Raw genomic sequence first — 19,499 nt, 5'->3', positions numbered from 1 at the left:
ATTGTTATTGACAGATGGAGTGTATTGGCAGACTGTCAGCTGAGCTGGCAGAGCAGAAGCCTGTAAATATCTTGCATGCTGCCAGGATCCACAGGATAGAGAGTGTTCTCCACAGCAGCACAGCCACGGGACAGGGACTGGGACTGGGACAGGCGGTTCTCAGCAGGCCTCCAGAGCATGGGGCTACTGATCATTACTCTGTCCACCACACTAGATGACAGACCGGACCATGGTCGCCCCAGTGGTGTAAGAGAATGGCAACATGTCATTCTCCACTGGTTGTTTTTTAAAGTATAAAAACATCATTATTCAAAATAGAGGGAGATGTATGGAAATTGTTCAATTGAAGCTTTTGAATTAAAAACCCTGATCTTGGTGATAATCAGTTGGACTGAAAAATAATGGCATGGCAAGGCAGCTGTTTGATTTATGTTTGACTTGACTATACTGTAATGGCATTTTTTGATATGTATAATGTTTTGGTGTTTGTAGATTTTAATAAAATATTGGCTACATGCCTAATTATGTTGGTATTTTCTGCATTAAACTTTGCAGTGCTGGACTGTTTTTCACAAAACTGTTACCAAAATAAATATAACACTCGATTTTTATTATTACATAATCATGCATTCAATGTGTTCACCGCGATAAGCCAAACAAACTGGAGGTGTGAGATACTGGCAACTGTTCTACAGATCTCAAACGCGTAAAAGTGCTTGGATGCCAGTCGTCCGCGTGACGTTACATGGAAATATTTTCCAGATGCGCGCAGAGCAGTGGCGCAGAATCCCCTATTTTTGGCTATTTCGGAAGTTCTACGCTTGCACAATAGTTAGATTTCTTTAGGTCGCCTGTAGTAATAAGAAATCATGTTGAATTATGAAGACGGATTTCAGGACGAATTGGAAGGGGTCCGCCAACCTCGCTGCGTAAAGTAAACTGCGTTTGGTTTGTTCAGCTCTTCAGTCCTTTTCAGAGACCAAAATGAGGGCAATGCATGCCATTCTAATAATTTTCATCTGCCTTCACTATAGTTGGGGTAAGTATTCATCCAATCTAGTATAGTTTTGGGTGGAGGTACTCAAAATTCCAATTGTTAATCGTTTGGTTAGCCTTGCTGGATAATGTTGCCTTTTTCAAATATATTCTTGCTTTTGTGGTTTCACCTAATTTCAGGGATTGTTCTGAAAATGTTGTGGTCCTATACATTTTAATTAATCTTATACAGTATTGTAACAATGTATTCTCCCTCTACAGCAGTTGTTTATTTATTTCCCATTGGAAAGGAAATAGTGAGTTATGCATGCAGGTTAATATTGATGCTATTTCTTACGTCCTAATATTACTATCCTTAACCCCAGTTGTATTTCCCTTTTGTTTTAGGTAAGAAGATGCGCTGGTGCACGGTGTCTGAGCAGGAGCAGAAGAAGTGTGCTGAGCTGGCCAAGGCCCTGGTGGCAGTGTTGCCTCCTGCTGCTGTGGCAGCATTCGCAAGGCTCTCCTGTGTCCTTGCCTACAGCACCACCGACTGCATCAACAAGATCAGGGTCAGAAAATACCTGCTCTCTCCAGATACCAGAAAGACTCACTATTTGCCCTAACCACTCATGTTGTTAATGCTGATACTGATTTCAGACAGGGCAGGTTTACCATACAGATGCTCCTTCATAGCCAACTGTATCTGATGCTTTTCCTCCAGGCTAACCGTGCTGACATAGTAACATTGGATGCAGGGGAAGTCTACACTGCAGTGAAGCAGTTTGGCCTCACTGCCATTGCCAAGGAGATCTACAGTGACGGTTGGTTAACGACACTTAAGATTTGGATCCTTTTAGTCCAGAACTAGGCACAATCTGTGTATGGGAAACATTTAAGCAATAAGGTACAAGGAGGTGTGGTATATGGCCACTATACCACGGCTAAGGGCAGTTCTTATGCACGACGCAACACGGAGTACCTGGATATACAGCCCTTAGCTGTATTGTCCATACACCACAAACTCTCGAGGTGCCGTATTGCTATTATAAATTGGTTACCAATGTAATTAGAGCAGTAAAAATAAATGTTTTGTCATACCTGTGATATACGGTTTGATATAGCGCAGCTTTCAGCCAATCAGCATTCAGGGTTCGAGCCACCCAGTTTCTAATTTTGTTTATGACATTTTGTGTGCCTGTGTCCAGTTTATTGTATGTCTGTCACCTGTTTGCCCAGGAGGCTGTATTCTGTCGGTGGCGGTGGTGAGGAACCGCACCCTGGACGTGCGCTCCCTGCAGGGCCAGAGAAGCTGTCATACTGGGGCCCGCTGGACGGCAGGCTGGAGTCTACCCTTGGGCTTCCTGCTGTCCCGCAACTACCTGACCTGGGCAGAGGAGCAGCCACTCAGTCAGGGTAAGAACATAGACCGACATATCCATCCAAATTGTTGAATCATAATTTTATTAAGTGTAATCCCGGTTACCCAAAAGTTTGTCATTTTCTGTTTTACTTCTGGGGGATGCCGTTAACAATTGCTCACTTCGGAAGAAAAGGAAGTGAGCCTTGACAAGTTCTCGCCGTTTCATCTGTCCATGAGAATCTGTCCACGAGAGCTTGTTACATTTTAAACTGCGTTTCCAAAACTCAGTCTTGGGGACCCCAAGGGGCACATGTTTTATTTTGATGAGTAGTTGATTATTTAAATCAGCTGTGTAGTGTTAGGGCAAAAACCAAAACGTGCACCCCTTGGGGTCCCCAGGACAGAGTTTGGAAACACTGGTGTTTCTGGTGGCATTAGAACCCGGGACTCCCGCTCGCTAATCCAACTTCTTAGAGGACATGCTCAAGGTCAGAGACTGACAATAGGGCTTCCAAGTCTCAGGCAGGCCTAACTTATCACGAGAGTGTGATTCCAAATCACCTCCGCTACAAAGGAATGGTCTCTATCCCCACTCTTCTCTTTGGCAGCGGTCAGTGCCTTCTTCAATGCCAGTTGTGTTCCTGGGGCGGCGGCCATAGCACCCGTCCTGTGTACCCTGTGTCAGGGTCAGAAGTCCTACATCGCCCAGCGCAACTTCCACTGTGAGACGGCACATGGCGAACCCTTCTACAACAGCCAGGGGGCGCTCAGGTCAGATGGGAGGGTCATATCAGGACAGACACAATGATAATGATATGGTCATTTAAAAATGATTCTGGTTGTCTATCAGGTGTCTCAAGACTGGGGCAGGGGATGTTGCTTTTGTGGACCATACAGCCCTGGAGGGCATTGAAGGTACACAAAAAATATAGATATTCTGGAACAATACACAATTACCATTCAAGTACTTCAGAGTTCTGTCTCAAGACTAGTCAAATAGCTGTTGAAACATCCCCCTCCGCTCTATCCCTGTTTTTTTTTCTTCCAGAGAGTGAGAGGGAGGATTACCAACTGCTGTGTACTGATGGTACCCGTGCGCCACTAAGCCACTATGGGAGCTGCAACCTGGGAAGGGGACCAGGACAGGGCATGGTCACTCGACTCAGTGTTCGTAAGATCGCACGCAAGTTCCTGGCGGCAGCACAGGTAGTAACCCATTCTGTCTTCAACCACTTCTAGAAGCAGCAGGTGTGGGACTTGTCGGGACAGCTCAGGGCTTCCAGCCCTCTACTCAGGATGACCACTTGTGAAACAGGGTTGGGTTTGCAAGGGAAAGCGTGTCCACTGTATTTAACATCAGTGTATATCACATTTGCATCAATCCACCTGCATGTGTCATCTATAGTATGTCCCTTGTTTGTATTTTTGTTGCTGAGAGAATGTCCAATGGATTTCCTAATCAGATGGCGTTTGGCCGGCGGGGTCGAGAGAGGCAACGTTTCCAGCTCTTTAACTCTGCTCCGTTCGGCGCCGCTGATCTGCTCTTCAAGGATGTCACAGAGAAGCTGTCCATTCTAGAGGATAACAAGGACATCAGTCAGGTGCTGGGGCTGGACTATGTGGCTCTCCTCAAAGGCCTTGGACATGAAGGTGCCTACCTACTCACATGGGCAGTGGGGGTGTATGTAGGCTGCTCATTGGGAAAACTAATTTGCTGCTACATTATGCATCATAACTAAATATTTTTTCTTCTGTTGTGTATCTATAGGAAGCTCATTGGAGGACAGTGTTGTGCGTTGGTGCTGCATTAGCCATGCAGAACAGAAGAAATGTGAGCAGTGGGCTCTCAGCATTAAGTCAGACCCATTGGTGTGTGTTAGAGCCATCTCCATGAGCGACTGTGTCGAGAAGATTAAGGTAAGCAAACTAAGATAAAACTACAGGGTGTGGAAAATCATAACCTATCCATAACCTACTGTCATTCTATGCAGCCCTACATCTTGATCTCCACTTACTGTGTTGTCACAGAGAGATGAGGTGGATGCGGTCTCGCTGGACGCCACACACGCATTCATCGCTGGGAAATGTGGCCTTGTCCCCGTGGTAACAGAGTATTATGGTATGCCTGATAATAATGTATTGGTTACAGAACAAGTTATTTATCATGGACGCTCACTGCAGTCAGTGTCTGTCGTCGACTCTTTCTCTCTCCGCTTCTCTCAGGGAAGACGTGCGTACCGGCTGAGGGAGAAGCTGAAAAAGCAAGCCATTTAGAGACGGATGGTGAGCTGAACAGAAGGGAAGTCCATTCATCTGTAAATGTACATGATTTTATTCTAAGCCGCTCCTTGTGTCCCCACAGTGTTGCCGTCCGTCGTTGGTGTGGCGGTCGTGAAGCGCTCCACCAGGGGTGTGTTCTTTGGGAACTTTGGGGGCAGGCGCTCCTGCCACGGCCACATGTACAGCCCTGCAGGCTGGCTTCTGCCCTTTAGACACACCCTCAGCCTGGAACACAACAACACCTCTCCCTGCGAACCAAACCAAGGTACCATTCCTGCCTGACAGTTGCATCTCCCTTTCCTGTGTGTGTGTGTGTTTTTATATTTATATTTATGTACCAGTCAAAAGTTTGGACACACCTACTCATTCAAGGGTTTTTCTTTATTTTGACTTTTCTACATTGTATAATAATTGTGAAAACATCAAAACTATGAAATAACACATAAGGAATCATGTAGTAACCAAAAAAGTGTTATAAAATATATTTTGATTTGTTTGAGATTCTTCCAAGTAGCCACCCTTTGCATTGATGATAGCTTTGCACACTATTGGCATTATCTCAACCAGCTTCATGAGGCAGTCACCTGGAATGCATTTCAATTAACAGGTGTGCCTTGTTAAAAGTGAATTTGTGGAATTTATTTCCTTCATGCATTTGAGCTAATCATTTGTGTTGTTACAAGGTAGGGGTAGTATACAAAAGATGGCCCTATTTGGTAAAAGACCAAGTCCATATTATGGCAAGAACTGCTCAAATAAGCAAAGAGAAACGACAGTCCATCATTCCTCTAAGACACGAAGGTCAGTCAATACGAACAATTTCAAGAGCTTTGAATGTTACTTCAAGTGCAGTCGCAAATAATCATCAAGAGCTATGATGAAACTGGCTCTCATGAGGACCGCCACAGGAAAGGAAGACCCAGAGTTACCTCTGCTGCAGAGGATAAATTCATTAGAATAACTGCACTTCAGATTGCAGCCCAAATAGATGTTTCACAGAGTTCAAGTAACAGACACTTCTCAACTGTTCAGAGGAGACTGTGTGAATCAGGCCTTCATAGTCAAATTGATGCAAAGAAACCATTATTAAAGGACACAAATAAGAAGAATCTCCTTGCTTGGTCCAAGAAATACGACCGGAAATCTGGAAATCTGTCCTTTGGCCTGATGAGTCCAAATTTGGGATTTTTGGTTCCAATGCAGAGTAGTTGAACGGATCTCTGCATGTGTATTTCCACCATAAAGCATGGAGGAGGTGGTGTTATGTTATGGGGGTGCTTGGCTGGTGACACTGTCTGTGATTGATTTCATTTAGAATTCAAGGCACACTTAACCATCATGGCTACCACAGCATTCTGCAGTAATACACCATCCCATCTGGTTTGGGCGTAGTGGGACAGTCATTTGTTTTTCAACAGGACAATGACCCAACACACATCCAGGCTGTGTTAGGGCTATTTTACCAAGGAGAGTGATGGAGTGCTGCATCAGATGACCTGGCCTCCACAATCCCCCGACCTCAACCAAATTGAGTCAGACTGCAGAGTGAAGGAAAAGCGGCCAGCAAGTGCTCAACATATGTGGCAAATCCATCAAGACTGTTGGCGAAGCTGGTTGAGAGAATGCCAAGAGTGTTTAAAGCTGTCATCAAGGCAAAGGGTGGCTATTTGAATAATCTCAAATATAAAATATATTTTGATTTGTTTCACTTTGTTTGTTTACTACATGATTCCATATGTGTTATTTCATAATTTTGATGGCTTCACTATTATTCTACAATGTAGAAAATAGTACAAATAAAGAAAAACCCTTGAATGAGTTGATGTTCTAAAACATTTAACCAGTAGTGTATATAAGGTCCCACAGTTGACAGTGCATGTCAGCAAAAACCAAGCCATGAGGTCGAAGGAATTGTCCGTAGAGCCCCGAGACAGGATTGGGTCAAGACACCGGTCTGGAGAAGGGTACCAAATCTGGGCCTGACTCCCAAGTGGGTGGGCCTATTTCAATTGACTGATTTCCTTATATTAACTGTAAATTGTTGTGTTTAGTGTGTGTGTGTGTGTACTAGTATGCAGATAACTAGCTCGGGTATACTGCAATTCACAATTGTATCCTCGTGTAGACTACAACATGAAATGACCCAAAATTCTTACAGCACAATAGGCTGATATTTGGTGAGGATGTGTATTCTGCTCATCTCTCCTAGTGTACAACGAGGTGTTCTGGAAGGGCTGTCTCCCTGGTTCTCAGGGAAACCTCTGTAAAGTGTGTATGGGGGGCACTGGGGAGGCTGCCACCAAACGCTGTGCAGACAACCACAACGAGCGTTACTACGGCAACATGGGGGCTTTGAGGTGAGTGGTGGCTCTCTTGTTGCATGTTCGTATTCATTGTTCATGGATACAAAATGCAGTCATTCAATCTTACATCAAGTTGTCACAAGCTTTACAGAAACCTGGCAATGTGAAAGATTTGTTGTGATTGTTATGACGTTGCCCCATGGTTATTTGTGCAGGTGCCTGGTAGGAGATGCCAGTGGGAAGAGCTATGGAGATGTGGCCTTTGTTGAGCAGCACAATCTAGAGAGCAACATCCTCAGTGAGAACCTCATACAACTCTTATACATAGTTAGGCTACATATGTCCACCACACTCACACACCATGAAGTAATAATGGTATATGTTCAGGCAAACAGTTACAGGTTATAATAATGTTCTTGTTTTTCCTAATTTGGTTTGTGATACTTTTGATATTACATTTTGTTTGTTTGTGTTGTGCTCCAGGTCTGAGCCCCAGTGGGTGGGCGGATGGGTGGCTGTCCTGGGACTTTGAGCTTTTGTGTGGGGATGGCCGGCGGGAACCTTTATCTGAATGGGAGAACTGTAACCTAGGATCCATCCCACCCAACATCATCATGACAAGACCTGTGCTCACTTCTCGCGTCTACGACTTCCTCATGAAGTCACAGGTGAGACTGCGGAGTCAGACAAACAGGAATCTAAACCAACCTAATTATTCTGGCAACACTGTATTAATTTCATACTATTTTTTTTTCTTCTAACAAGCCATTCCAAATGTTCCCATCCCTTGAAGGAGACTCTGGCATCCAACCCAGACACAGAATTCCGTCTGTTTCAGTCCCAGCAGTATGGAGAGAGTGATCTGCTGTTTAAAGACACCACTCAGTGCCTCATCCACACCAGTCACCTGGACTACCGCACCATACTTGGAGATGAGTTCTACAGACTAGCAGAGACTGTCTTCAACTGCACACACTCAGGTGGAAATTGATACTTTATCATGTGCATGTTTATACTGAAACTGTGTACTGTTGAAATGTTATTGACTATAAAGTAGCCAATGTATGTATTAATTTTCTCTCTGACAGACATCTTGGAATTTTGCAACCAGGACGTGTGCAGCATATTTTGAGCAACAGAGAGAAGAGAAATCACATGTTTCACATTGACCTATTGTGGAGGCCCAAACCAAAATGCCAAAATGTTTGCCAAAATGTAATATTGTTTCTTGCTTCTTGTAATTCCTCAGTCCACACCCACCTGAATGTTAAAAATATATATAGAATTGTCAGATACATTTCAATGAAAGCTTCTGTTTCTTTTCAGCAATATGTCATTTTTCAAACTTTTGGTAATGTGCGCAGGGGTTCCAAAAGTAGGGTCTGTAGCAAAATCTTTAAATATTAAAACAAATATTTTTTATTTTTTGAAAAATTACTAGCAACAACAAATTAAAGGATTTTGGACAAGGGATCCGTGGAAAAAGTTGAAGTTACAATACAATGTCATGTTCTTAGCCCTTATATGCACAACATGGGCCTGTGAGGCTCACAGATTGGTCTAAACAATATTCCATCAATGATCTTGTTCAACAGAATTCTTCTTCTATTCCCCCAAAATTTGGTTTTGAACACAGTGCATTATTTTAATATTGCAAAATGTGTAGAATTGCAAGAAATTAGCTTTAAAACGGAATGGTATTGCCAAGGTCTGGACATGCACTGTTTTAGTCAACGTAAAACTATTTGTATGCTATTTTTAATGCCGTCTACAGTAGGAGTTGTATTCTGATGAGGGCGACTGATGCATTTTGCTGACACGAAATGGGTCCCCGACGCAAACAAAGTTTGGGAACCCCCTTGTGTACCACACACTGAGCTATGAACGGTAGTACGTTGGTAAATTCCAGACTACAAGTCCCAGCGTGCATAGCGGCGGCTGCCGTTCTTCGTTACACTGGTATTTCCTGTCGCTCTTTTTCGTAAGAGTTGGCTGCCTGCTACATTGTCGGCTGTTTATTCAATCAAACGTGTACCTCGTGCCATTGTAAGGTACGTTACATGACGCTGAATTGTATTACTACTTACAATGTCTAATTCATGCCTTTTTGTGATTCTATGCTTCTTGTCGTATTTACTCCACGTAACCTTGTTACTGATGACAGGAGTTCAAATGATGAGCCAGAACTTGTAAACATACACAAATCAGCCTTGACAAAAAGTCGAATACCGTAAAAGACTAAATGAACAATGACTGTGTCAGATAAAGGTAGATACATATAATTATTGCTTGGTGACCATAATTATATTATTTTTAATAAAAGATGTGACAAGCTTGCGAGGAGGCATCAGGGCATGTCCATGTTTTCTTGAATTTACATAAGAGAAATCTAAATAATTTACAGCTCGCGTCCTCTCTCTCTCGTTACCTCCTTCTCGAAACCCATTGGATGAGAGAGCCAGAGGTCCCGCCTTTCTGACCTTTTCTTCCAATGGATTTTTGAGAAGGAATGGTGATTCTCCCATCAACAGATGAGATTTTGGTTTGCAATCCAAAGTCAAAGTAGACCGTCCTATACCCTCAGCCCTTGAATGAAATGTTACATCGTCACATCTGAGTGTACCAAGCGAGAGATGATCAAAGACGCAATCTTCCTTTATGGAAATCTTGAAGTTGCGCTAATAAACAACCAACCTAAAGCAATTTAATGTACCTAGCAAGCTAACAGTTACACATAGCTGGCTAGCTAGTTTTATAGTTATTTTATTCCAATACATTTCAGAATTCCCCCAAAATATTTTTATGAAGCTAGGTACTTTTTAAAGTCTCCTCACTATGAGACTAAGACTATTGGCAAACGCTGAAATCAATGTCATATCTGTTGAGCGACACGTGACCACAGTTTTGCTTTACATTGTGGGCCAAATCAACCCCACAAGTGATCGTGACAACCATGGAGTTTATTACCCAGTGAAACACTTGATCCCAACAGGTTCCTTTTTTGATAAGTGTATAAGAAAACAACAGCATGCAACAGTCGTTCCATGTCATTGCAGCAAGCCATGACACCCGCGATCTCAGATTGTTCTTAAATAGTTTCTGGTTAGAAACAGGTTATATTATTTTGTTGACATTTTAATTTGATCTGTGCGAAATTAAGCGAATTTATTGCACGCAAATTGGCCATTTTAATAAATAGGATTCAGATATTCAATAAATATAGTACCGAACTTCTTCCTCCAACCCTCCCCCACATATACATGCCCAATGATCCGTGAACCGTACATGATACAGACAACGCCTTGGTGTCATTGTACTCCTTAGTGTGGTTTAAAATATGGAGTATCGCTACATTCTGGAATACAATTTTACACATGCATTTAATTTTAAAGCTATTAATATTGATCTCAAAATACATCACATTTCAAGATTGGGTTCCCTGCTACTTTTAAAGTTACGATAAATGTTATGAGCACCACCAACACAGGGAATGGATTCAAAGGGAACTCCCTCTGCTGGTGATTTGTTGAATGGGCAATTGGTTAATGACCTATACATGTTCATTTCTATGTATAACGTTTAGTTTTTTCAAGCAGCAGAGAGCCCACTGGAAATTGTATATTGTTCCAAACAATGTCTAAATGAATCAAACATGAATACATTAATGTGAAAAATGGTATTTCAGAATACAGTGCCTTCAGAAATTATTCACACCCCTATACTTTTTCCACATTTTGTTGTTAGTGTCTGAATTTAAAATGGATTAAATGTATATGTTTGTCACTGGCCTACACAGAATACTCCATAATGTCAAAGTGGAATTGTTTTAAGAAAAATAATAAATTAAAATGTTTTGACTCAAGTATTCAATCCTTTTGTTATGGCAAACCTAAATAAGTTCAGAAGTAAAAATGAGTTTAACAAGTCACATAAGTTGCATGGACTCACACTGTGTGCAAAAGTGTTTCAACATGATTTTTTGAATGACTACATCATCTCTGTACCCCACACATACAATTATCTGTAAGGTCCCTCAGTCGAGCAGTGCATTTTAAACACAGATTCAACCACAAAGACCTGGGAGGTTTTCCAATGCCTCACAAAGAAGGGCAACTATTGGTAGATGGGTAAATGTAGATGGATTGTGCATCAATACACCAAGTCACTACAAAGATACAGGCATTCATCCTGCTGGAGAGGAGGGAAACCGCTCAAGGATTTCTCCACGAGGCCAATGGTGACTTTAAAACAGAATTTAATGGCTGTGATAGTAGATAACTGAGGATGGATCAACAACATTACAGTTACTCCACTATACTAACCTAATTGACAGAGTGAAAAGGAAGCTTGTACAGAAAACATGCATCCTGTTTGCAACAAGGCACTGAAGTAATACTTTAATACAAAAAATTGGCCAAAAATGTACTTTTTGTTCTGAATAGAAAGTGTTATCTTTGGGGCAAATCTAATACAATACATTACTGAGTACCACTCCATATTTTCAAGCATAGCATATTATTTGTACTATTTTATACATTGTAGAATAATAGTGAAGACAACCCAAAAAGTGTATGTTAGATTCTTCAAATTAGCCACCCTTTGCCTTGATGACAGCTTTGCACACTTGGCATTCTCTCAAGCAGCTTCATGAGGAATGCTTTTCCAGCCGTCAAGGAATTGCCACATATGCTTAGCACTTGTTGGCTGCTTTTCCTTTACTCTGCAGGCCAACTCATCCCAAACCATCTCAATTGGGTTGAGGTCGGGTGATTGTGGAGGCCAGGTCACCTGATGCAGCCCTCCATCACTCTTCTTGGTCAAATAGCCATTACACAGCCTGGAGGTGTGTTTTGGGTCATTGTCCTGAAGAAAAACAAATGATTGTCCCACTAAGCGCAAACCAGATATGATGGCATATCACTGCAGAATGCTGTGGTGGCCATGCTGGTTAAGTGTGCCTTAAGTTCTAAATATATCACAGACAGTGTCACCAGCAAAGCACACCCACACCACCTCCTCCATGCTTCACGGTCAGAACCACACATGCAGAGATCATCCGTTCACCTACTCTGCGTCTCACAAAGACACGGCGGTTGGAACCAAAAATCTCATTTGGACTCATCAGACCAAAGGACAGATTTCCACCAGTCTAATGTCCATTGCTCATGTTTCTTGGCCCAAGCAAGTCTCTTATTATTGGTGTCCTTTAGTAGTGGTTTCTTTGCAGCAATTCAACCATGAAGGCCTGATTCACTCTCCTCTGAACAGTAGATGTTGAGATGTGACTGTTACTTGGACTCTGTAAAGCATTTATTTGGGCTGAGGTGCAGTTATTTCTAATAGACATGTCGTCTGCAGCAGAGGTAACTCTAGGTCTTCCTTTCCTGTGGCGGTCTTCATGAGAGCCAGTTTCATCATAGCGCTTCAAAGTTCTTGAAATGTTCAGTTTTGACTGACCTTCATGCCTTAGAGTAATGATGGACTGTCATTTCTCTTTGCTTATTTGAGCTGTTCTTGCCATAATATGGACTTGGTCGTTCACCAAATAGGGCTATCTTCTGAATACACTCCAACGTTGTCACAACACAACTGATTGTCTCAAACGCATTACGAATGAAAAAAAATCCACACATTTACTTTTAACAAGGCACACCTGTTAATTGAAATGCATTCCTGGTGACTACCTCATGAAGCTGTTTGAGATAATGCCAATAGTGGGCAAAGCTGTTAGCAAGGCAAAGGGTGGCTACTTTGAAGAATCTCAAATATAACATATATTTTGATTTGTTTAACACTGTTGGTTACTACATGATTCCATATGCGTTATTCCATAGTGTTGATGTCTTCACTATTATTATACAATGTAGAAAATAGTCAAAATAAAGAAAAACCCCTGAAAGAGTAGGTGTGTCCGAACTTTTGACTGGTACTGAATCTAACTAGACATGTTCATATATAAGGCTGAAATATTAACGTTTCAGGGGAGGTCTATGCACAGCAAATTATGTCAATTAGGCTATTCTTAGAATATTTTTTAACATTATCGCAATTAACGTTACATGGCTAATGTTTTATAGAGGTAAATCGCAGCTTTCTAATGGTGCAGATTTCTTTAGGCTCTACAGTGCGACAACGAAATGAGTGCTTAGTTAGCTATAGTTAACTAGCGTGAACTGCTACAAGTTGTGTTTCTAAATGGTGATCTAGTTCGTCAGTCATTATTTTATACCTGCTGCTGAAATGTCGTCGTCTATCTCCTCTGGCACTGGCACACACTGAAGGGTCATTCCGATAATGGCGGATATGTCGTTTTATTGATTGATCATATTTAAGTGTGCTTTCATGAATTAGAGTAACAACAATTATTAAACTAATTTCCATGACCTGACAAACCCTAATTGGACAACTTGGATCAGCACATCATGCTATTCAGGCTGGCGCATTTTCAATCTGCGCAATCTCGGAACAGTTTACTGTCAACACAGACTAGTAGCAAATACATTTGAACAAAGCAGAATCAGGAAATTAATGCGGACTCTCTATTGCTATTCAATGAAGATCCCGACTTCGTTCAGCTTTGATCAACCTGTTTTGCCTTGGTGTGTGAATCTGGGCCAGCGATAGGGTACTTTGTTTTTATAGAGGAGCTGGTACGCAATTCCCCAAAAATTTGAAGTGCCGGTAAGGCGTTCAGGACAGTTTCGTCCCAAATCAAGCACTGTGGGTATAACACTGAATTGAGTTAAGCACAGGCAATATCCTAGAGGACAACCTGGTTAAATCTGATTCCCACGACATTAGGAGATGAATTCACCTTTCAGCAGGACAATAACTTAAGGCCAAATCAACACTGGAGTGTAATGTTTCAGGAATGCTAATCGTATCTGTTACAAACTACAGAAACTATTTCAGAACAATCTGAGATAGTGGGTCGAAATCCTCAAGTGCTTTGTGAGGTGGATCGACCTATATGCATCAATCTTACACTGTACTCTGTATGCAGATGCGGTTTCCATGGAGACCCTTGGCACTGTGTTGCTCAGCCCCTGGGAGACGGGCATCATCATCAGTTCCCGAGGGCATCCAGAGCTTTGTGCCCGCCAGCAGCACCATCGATGCCCACACCCTGGAGCAGCTACAGGCCTTCTTGTCCCGTGCCACGCGCCTCTTCGTCATCACTGGGGCGGGTCTGTCCACAGAGTCTGGCATTCCAGACTACCGCTCAGAGGGGGTGGGTCTCTACGCCCGCACAGACAGGCGACCTATGCAGTATGCAGAGTATATACGCAGCGCCAAGTCTCGTCAGCGCTATTGGGCTAGGAACTATATGGGCTGGCCACAGTTCTCCTCTCATCAGCCGAACTCTGCCCACCTGGCTCTGCAGCAGTGGGAGGAGCAGGGAAAGGTACACTGGCTGGTAACTCAGAATGTGGACGCGCTTCATTCCAAGGCAGGCCATCAAGGACTGACTGAACTGCACGGCTGCGCACACAGGTAGTGAGGTAGAAATGTATTGTGTCACACATACAATACAGACTGACTTCTTCTTCAAGGACATTGGCTCAGAACAACACTCAGCTTTTTACCTTTGTGTGTGTGTGTGTGTGTGTGTCCCTCAGGGTGTTGTGTCTGGGCTGTGGTGCCGTGTCTCCAAGGGAGGACCTCCAGAAGCGGTTCAAAGCACTGAACCCTAGCTGGGGTGCACAGGCAGGAGGTGTGGCTCCCGATGGTGATGTCTTCATTGAGGACGAGCAGGTCCTCCACTTCAGAGTGCCTTCATGTAAGGATTGTGGGGGCATATTGAAGCCAGAGGTGACATTCTTTGGGGACACAGTGAACCGAAGGACAGTGCAGTTTGTACATGAGAGACTAGCTGAGTCCGATGCGGTTCTTGTCGCTGGATCTTCTTTGCAGGTGGGCATGATATATATAATTGTTCACGACCTACCATAAATGTTTAAATTGATAGTGTTGCTATGTTGTTGATATAGTCAACTGGTTGTTACAGGTGATATTCTGTTATGTTTGTCTTACTGATATGGTATACTTAGAAAAACATGTCCCTGTGACACAAAGGAAACAACTCAATAGCCTTACAATATGTGGAAGTTTCACATCCCTTCTAATTTTCCAGGTGTATTCTGGATACAGATTCCTACTGGCAGCAGCTGACCAGAAGATCCCAGTAGCCATCTTGAACATTGGGTCTACCAGGGCCGACCACCTGGCAGAGTTCAGAGTCAGTGCTCGTTGTGGGGAGGTATTGTCTGTCATTCAGCCTCACTGACCACAAAGACAGACGGAAGGCCTCACTAGGACTTTAGTCACTGATCCACAGATACCGTTGTATTGTTTTGAGAACTATTCAGTGGGCTCTACTATTCTAACTCTTGGTCAACCTGGCAGCAATGCAATCAGCTTTAGGACATTGGGCTGAAGTGATGGACACTACTAGTAACCAGGAATCATGTGTTATGGGCTTGTACATGTACAGTGCCTTTAGAAAGTATTCAAATCTCTGTACCCCACAGATACAATTATCTGTAAGGTCCCTCAGTCGAGCTGTGAATTTCAAACACAGATTCAACCACCAGGGAAGTTTTCCAATGCCTTGCAAAAGGCACCTATTGGTAGATGGGTAAAATAAAAAGCAGACGTTGAATATCCCTTTGAGCATGGTGAAGTTATTAATTACACTTTGGAGGGTGTATCAATACACCCAGTCACTAACTACAAAGATACAGGCGTCTTTCCTAACTCAGTTGCCAGAGAGGAAGGAAACCACGGAATAGAGCCAAGTACAGTCAAAGTCCTAGAGTAAAACCTGGTTTAGTCTGCTTTCCAACAGACACTTTGAGAAAAATTCACCTTTCAGCAGGACAATACCCTAGAATACAAGGCCACCTATACACTGGTTGCTTACCAAGATGACTTTGAATGTTCTAGTTACAGTTCTGAGTGGCCTAGTTACAGTTTTGACTTAAATCGTCTTGAAAATCTATGGCAAGACTTTAAAATGGCTGTCTAGCAATGATCAACAACCAACTTGACAAATTATTTTTTAAAGTATAATGTGCAAATATTATACAATCCAGGTGTGCAAAGCTCTTAGAGACATACCCAGAAAGACTCACAGCTGAAGGCCTAATCCCTGCCAAAGATTAGTTTAACATGTATTGATTCAGCGGTGTGAATAGCTTATAGCACAAAAAGTTTATATTTTTAAAATGTTGTGCACAAATTTGTTTACATCTCTGTTAGTGATCATTTCTCCTTTGCCAAGATAATCCATCCACCTGACAGGTGTGGCATATTAAGAAGCTGATTAAACAGCATGATCATTACACAGGTGCACCTTGTACTGGGGACAATAAAAGGCCACTCTACAATGTGCAGTTTTCTCACACAACACAATGCCACAGATGTCTCAAGTTTTCAGCGAGCATGCAAATTGGCAGGCTGACTGCAGGAATGTCAATCAGAGCTGTTGCCAGAGGATTTGAATGTTAATTTAGCTACCATAAGCCACCCCCAATGTCATTTTAGAGAATTTGGCAGTACGTCCAACTGGACGGATCGTATAAGACCAGCCACCCGGACAGCTGATGAAACTGGGTTTGCACAACTGAAAAATGTCTGCACAAATTGTCCGAAACCATGTCAAGGACGTTCATCTGTGTGCTCGTCATCATCACCAGGGTCTTGACCTGACTGCAGCTCAGCGTTGTAACCAACTTCAGTGGGCAAATGCTCACCTTCGATGGCCACTGGCTCGCTGGAGAAGTGTGCTCTTCACGGATGAATGCCAGTTTCAACTGTCCTGGGCAGATGGCAGACAGCTTGTATGGCGTCGTGTGGGAGAGCGGTTTGCTGATGTTAATGTGAACAGAGTGCCCCATGGTGGCAGTGGGGTTATGGTATGGGCAGGTATTAGCTACGGATAACAAACACAATTGCATTTTATCGATGGCAATTTGAATGCACAGACATACCGTGACAAGATAACGAGGCCCATTGTGCCATTAATCTGCCGCCATCACCTCATGTTTCAGCATGATAATGCACAGCCCAAAGTCGCAAGGATCTGTACACAATTCCTGGATGCTGAAAATGTTCCATTTCTTCCATAGCCTGCATACTCACCAGACATGTCACCCATTGAGCATGTTTGGGATGCTCTGGATTGACATGTATGACAGTGTGTTCCACAGTCATTTGAAGAGTGGGACAACATTCCACAGGCCACAATCAACAGCCTGATCAACTCTATGCAAAATATATATGTCATGCTTTGTAACCGATGTGAAATGGCTAGCTAGTTAGCGGGGTGCTTGCTAATAGCATTTCAATCGGTGACGTCACTCGCTCTGAGACCTTGAAGTAGTTGTTCCCCTTGCTCTGCAAGGGCCACGGCTGTGGAGCGATGGGTAACGAATCTTCGAGGGTGGCTGTTGTCTATGTGTGCAGAGGGTCCCTGGTTCGAGACCAGGTAGGGGCGAGGAGAGGGACGGAAGCTATACTGTTACAGTTGCATGAGGCAAATGGTGCTCACACCAGATACTGACTGCTTTTCTACATTTTTTTAAGGTACCTGTGACCAACATATGCATATCTGTATTCCCAGTCATGTGAAATCCATAGATTAGGGCCTAATGAATGAATTTCAATTGACTGATTTCCTTATATGATCTGTAGCTCAGTAAAGTATTTGAAATTGTTGCATGTTGCATTCATATTTTTGTTGTGTAAATTAGATTTATGCATTGAAATGAAAATACATTTGCAAACATTTCTAAAAACATGTTTTCACAGTGTGGTAGCCATTATGAGGTATCGTGTTTAGATGGGTGAGAAAAAAACATCTGTTTAATCCATTTTGATTTCAGGCTGTAAGACATGTGTCAAACTCATTCCACAGAAGGCCGAGGGTCTATGGGTTTTCACTCCTCCCTTGTACTTGATTGATGAATGAAGGTCACTAATTAGTATGGAACTCCACTCACCTCGTTGTCTAGGTCTTAATTGAAAGGAAAAAAAAACAGCAGACACTAGGCCTTCCATGGAATGAGTTTGACACCCCTGCTGTAATACCACAAAATGTGGAATAAGTCAAGGGGTATGCATACTTTCTGAAGGCACTGTATACTCTATGGCTGACAGGGCAATATTCTGAAGTTAACCCCTGCCTTATTGATCCTCCCTGGAAGTAATAGTCATCCATAGGAATGAATGGTTATTATTCTACTTTTCACTTAGCCTATCCATCGCTTTAGCTAACTAGTATATACTTTACAGACAACCACCAATATGGAAAATAGGTGCAATAACTATTTTAGAGTTTTAAAGATGAGCTTTAGATATGTAGGCCTACTAATAATAATATTGTGGGGGATCTAGTCTTGTCAGTGCACAGGCATGGTTTAGGTAATGTCAACACCACAGTAATGCATTTACCAAATGAGGGGGATTTGCATTAACAATAAATAAATAAACCAACTTATGTAAATCCATGTTATAGTATGTTCTATAATATCCATCAACAAAGTGCTATTGGAATCACAGAGCCACAGAAGGTAAGGTGACAGTTGATCTGGTCACACTGAGTCAGTCTGCGCTGAAAGCCTTCCTGAAGTTTAGTCCAGTTATCCAGAACTGACTGAATCTCTGCCTGTAGCAGAGCTAGGCGATTCTCAAAGCTCCTGCTCTGGTCAAACCAGTAGGTGGAGTGGTAGCCCAATAGAATCCCAAAGAGAATGCACAGATTCCACGTGTCACAATATCTTTCTTCGATACAGAGGACTATTCCTTATCATCTCTGTTGCCCGAACTGTCTGATATGAGCAAGTAAAGCCTGAATCGTCCCTGATAGCTCCCCACTGTAGCTCAGTGACTGCAAATCAAATTTTATTGGTCACATACACATGGTTAACAGATGTTAATGCTAATGTAGCTAAATGCTTGTGCTTCTAGTTCTGACAGTGCAGTAATATCTAACAAGTAATCTAACAATTCCACAACAAATATCTTATACACACAAATGTAAAGGGGTGGAATAAGAATATGTACATATACATATATGGATGAGCAATGGCCGAGTGGCATAGGTAAGATGCAATAAATGGTATAAAATACAGTATATACAGTGGGGGGGGAAAGTATTTAGTCAGCCACCAATTGTGCAAGTTCTCCCACTTAAAAAGATGAGAGAGGCCTGTAATTTTCGTCATAGGTACACTTCAACTATGACAGACAAAATGAGAAAAAAAAATCCAGAAAATCACATTGTAGGATTTTTTATGAATTTATTTGCAAATTAAATTATAGCTAGCTACATCAATAGCTTTAGGTGGGTTGTTTTTAAGGTCAACTTTAAGATTTTCACCAAGGACATTGCGTCTCCGATCAACACTCTCCCTGTAGTCTGTCTCATCGTTGTTGGTAATCAAGCCCACTACTGTTGTGTCGTCTGCAGACTTGATGATTGAGTTGGAGGCGTGCATGGCTATGCAGTCAAGGGAGTACAGGAGGGAGCTGAGCACACACCCTTGTGGGGCCCCAATGTTGAGGATCAGCGAAGT

General features: G+C 42.6%; 2 protein-coding genes across 3 annotated transcripts; both read left to right on the top strand.

The window, feature by feature from the left end:
- Nucleotides 1-630: 630 nt before the first annotated feature.
- On the top strand, nucleotides 631-9,268 carry sxph (saxiphilin). Of its 2 annotated transcripts, XM_020486863.2 has the most exons (17): nucleotides 703-1,039; nucleotides 1,384-1,547; nucleotides 1,700-1,799; nucleotides 2,215-2,391; nucleotides 2,947-3,109; nucleotides 3,189-3,253; nucleotides 3,387-3,544; nucleotides 3,802-3,988; nucleotides 4,107-4,255; nucleotides 4,367-4,457; nucleotides 4,562-4,621; nucleotides 4,701-4,883; nucleotides 6,828-6,975; nucleotides 7,137-7,219; nucleotides 7,405-7,589; nucleotides 7,715-7,901; nucleotides 8,010-9,268. In XM_020486863.2, exons 1-17 carry the CDS (start codon nucleotides 985-987, stop codon nucleotides 8,051-8,053), a joined length of 2,199 nt encoding a protein of 732 aa, XP_020342452.1. In that variant the 5' UTR covers nucleotides 703-984; the 3' UTR covers nucleotides 8,054-9,268. The 2 variants fall into 2 exon arrangements, with proteins under 2 accessions (XP_031680683.1, XP_020342452.1); XM_031824823.1 differs by lacking the exon at nucleotides 8,010-9,268 and having other exon boundaries at nucleotides 631-1,039; nucleotides 7,687-7,895.
- sirt4 (sirtuin 4) lies at nucleotides 8,862-18,421 on the top strand. Its single transcript, XM_020486870.2, has 4 exons — nucleotides 8,862-8,972; nucleotides 13,925-14,415; nucleotides 14,541-14,835; nucleotides 15,056-18,421. Exons 2-4 carry the CDS (start codon nucleotides 13,925-13,927, stop codon nucleotides 15,206-15,208), a joined length of 939 nt encoding a protein of 312 aa, XP_020342459.1. The 5' UTR covers nucleotides 8,862-8,972; the 3' UTR covers nucleotides 15,209-18,421.
- Nucleotides 18,422-19,499: the final 1,078 nt, after the last annotated feature.

The sequence above is a fragment of the Oncorhynchus kisutch genome, linkage group LG1 (assembly GCF_002021735.2).
Source record: "Oncorhynchus kisutch isolate 150728-3 linkage group LG1, Okis_V2, whole genome shotgun sequence".
NCBI classification, from domain to species: domain Eukaryota; kingdom Metazoa; phylum Chordata; class Actinopteri; order Salmoniformes; family Salmonidae; genus Oncorhynchus; species Oncorhynchus kisutch.
Note: the sequence above shows the minus strand (reverse complement) of the source record. Positions and strands in the feature narration are given on the sequence as shown.